The 2,698-nt window shown below is 42.0% G+C and overlaps 1 protein-coding gene across 1 annotated transcript in view; it reads left to right on the top strand.

Annotated features, from left to right (window-relative positions):
- The window catches only part of LOC107091697 (transmembrane protease serine 9-like), a gene marked incomplete at its 3' end in the record, with an annotated part of 7,039 nt that extends 4,346 nt beyond the window's left edge, over window positions 1–2,693 (top strand). Inside the window, exons 7-8 of the mRNA XM_015385780.1 lie at window positions 1,051–1,222; window positions 2,444–2,693. Of these exons, the coding sequence (XP_015241266.1) occupies window positions 1,051–1,222; window positions 2,444–2,693 (422 nt within the window). The remainder of the gene's footprint in view (window positions 1–1,050; window positions 1,223–2,443) is intronic.
- Between the last annotated feature and the right edge of the window lie 5 nt (window positions 2,694–2,698).

Below are 2,698 nucleotides of genomic sequence, written 5' to 3'. Positions count from 1 at the left end.
AGTCTCTCTGCTGAGACTCGAGCAGAGCGCGGTTTGTGCGCGAAGTGAAGGAAGCTAGCGAGAGGAGAAAAAATCTGTGCAAGAAGCATTAAATCTGAGAGAAGAAACAAAGATTTGAGAGAGAAGAGAAAATATTTGAGAGAGAGCGCATGTTTTGAGTATGAGCATTATAAGTTTTGAGTGCAAGAAGATGAAATTCTTTTCTCAAATTGAAATTATGCGCTCTTGCATTATGGCAGGATAATTCTCCCATAAATAATGTCTTTTAGCTCAGTCCAAGAGCACATACAAAAAGGATAACAGGTAAAACTCAATTTAATTAAGACGAAGATTATAACTTATTAAACTCAACACATATTGCTCTACCACCAACTACAGTTCTATCTACAAGATGTATCACTACTGGTAATGACCCTAATGTGAATGTGTTTAAGTTTCAAAGAGTGTGTCTGAGGTAGGTTTGAAAACATGGAATACGATAATATATTCTACTATGGCTGCTTGTTCACCATGGTAGGTCTCGTCCTAACAAGTTAGCTATTGCAGCTTACACTCTCTTCTCACCAAACCTTTAGTACAGTGACAGAGTCTAGTTTCTAAAGGAGACTGTACTGGTGTGATTCCAATTTGGATCTAAAAATTATTACAACTACTGTTGTCTACATAGTTTTCCAAATCATTGAGTGGTTGGCTTTGGCATAAATGTCTTCCAGGATGGCATATCAAAAGCAAAGAAAGAAATTATTATGTAAAATTTTGGATTTGAGTAAAAGAAGTTAGAATACACAATCCATATATGGGGTCCTTTTTGCAATAACGCCAGCTTTAAAATGTGTATCTTCTCTACGTCTTAATGCTTTATATCCTGTTTACTATCAAATAAAGGCTACTGGAGCCACAGAAAACAGAAAGCGAGGTATTTTATGGTCACTTGTGAAATTTGTACGCATAAATTATCGTTCTGCATTGTAAAGTTAATGTGTTTTACTGAAATACGTCTCTGCAATTTATTAGTCAAAAGTTTTCCCCTTCCTTTCTTTTTTTTTTCAGCTGTAGTCTGTGGACAAGCCCCACTGGGTTCTCGTATTTTGGGAGGTGTTTCAGTGACGTCAGCTGGCGAGTGGCCATGGATGGCGAGCTTGCAGAGAAATGGCCAGCATGTCTGTGGAGGGACGCTAGTGTCTGAGAACTCTGTGCTGACCAATGCTGACTGCTTCTCAGAGTAAGTTGAAGCTGAGGATAACAGGTTTCCAGAAATAACATCAACTTAAGGCACACCACGGACTTTGTGACCTAAAGAGCTGATGCATATGAGTTATTTTAAATGATGATGAGCGCTGGACACTATCAATGCTACAAGCAGGGCTCACCTTTTGAAATACCGACTATGTAAGTTTGGAGATTACGAACCTTCAATGGCCAGGTCATATGACCTAGAAGAACGTATCGCTTTATGGCTGCAGGCTCTTACGTAGCCATGGAGCTAAGGCTTTTGCTCTATTGTTTTTCTGCCTGCTCTACAACTTGTTATGGCAAGAAAAAAAATGTAAACCTTCTGAGGAGGCTTAAGAGAGAAAACGTGAGAGGGATCATGCCGGAGGAAAACAAGAGTTAGTCATTGAAAGGAGTTTATTCGTTGCCGTAGGCTGAAATAAGAAGCTAGATTCAAAACAGATGTTGGATACAATCATATATCAGTTATTTTCAATTCTGTCAGGGTGCTGTGGTGGTTTTTGTGTCGGCAAAGTCTTTGTTTTTCTCCTGTTAGCCAGCCGTGGTTGTACACTCCGAATCCCACTTCAGAGCACAGAGTCACAGATCTCTGCCGAGCCGATCAGCCTCTGGTCCGCTCTGCAACCTCTCAGAGATTCAATCGGTTACACAAGCGCTCAACCTGCACAATGCTTAGGTGACTGTCACTTGCCGCCACTCCGCAGCCTAATTAGTCCAGCCCCGACTAAATCTCTACCGACCAGCCTCCTCCTGCTCGGCAGCCACCTTCCCCGCCATCTCCTGCATCTCCCCCCCATGGACCTCCTCAGCCCCGCGCACTCTTTTAGTAAGCCTTTTAGTGCTGTTATTCTCATTGTACACATACTCCCATCAACTCTCGCTCTCTGTAGCAGCGTGCCCCACGCCCCCTTCATTTCCAGATGCCCTGAAGAAACTTTGCTTGCTTTTTTTGTTTTTGCTTTTTTTTTTTTTTTCAAATAAACGATCTTAAATCTGCCCTACCTGTCTTTTTGGTGTGTTATGCATGTGGGTAAGAAAGCAGACAGATGTTTACTAGAGCAAAATGCGTGCATTAACAATAACAATAACAATTCAAGTGCACCTAGAGGCCAAAAGTTACACTGTGTGCCTCTAACTAAATAGCTATTTAAACTGAAAAGATGCTAAAATACACTTTTAGCCCTTTTAAAGTCCTTGTTCTATTCTTCAGCTCGAATGAGGCGTCTGAGTGGACAGTCATGTTGGGTCGTCTGAAGCACAACGGATCAAACGAATTTGAGGTGTCACTGAATGTGATAAATATCACTATGAGCAACCTGACAGGAAGCAACATCGCAGTGCTAAAGCTGTCATCCCCACCCCCCCTGAACGACTACATCCAGCCAATCTGCTTGGACAATGGAAGAACTTTCCCAGTAGGGTCAGCTTGTTGGGCTGCTGGCTGGAGCTCTGAAAGAGGAGAAGG

This window comes from Cyprinodon variegatus, unplaced genomic scaffold, assembly GCF_000732505.1.
Source record: "Cyprinodon variegatus isolate N-32 unplaced genomic scaffold, C_variegatus-1.0 Scaffold348, whole genome shotgun sequence".
In the NCBI taxonomy this organism is placed as follows: domain Eukaryota; kingdom Metazoa; phylum Chordata; class Actinopteri; order Cyprinodontiformes; family Cyprinodontidae; genus Cyprinodon; species Cyprinodon variegatus.
This window is presented reverse-complemented; position numbering and strand designations above follow the sequence as displayed.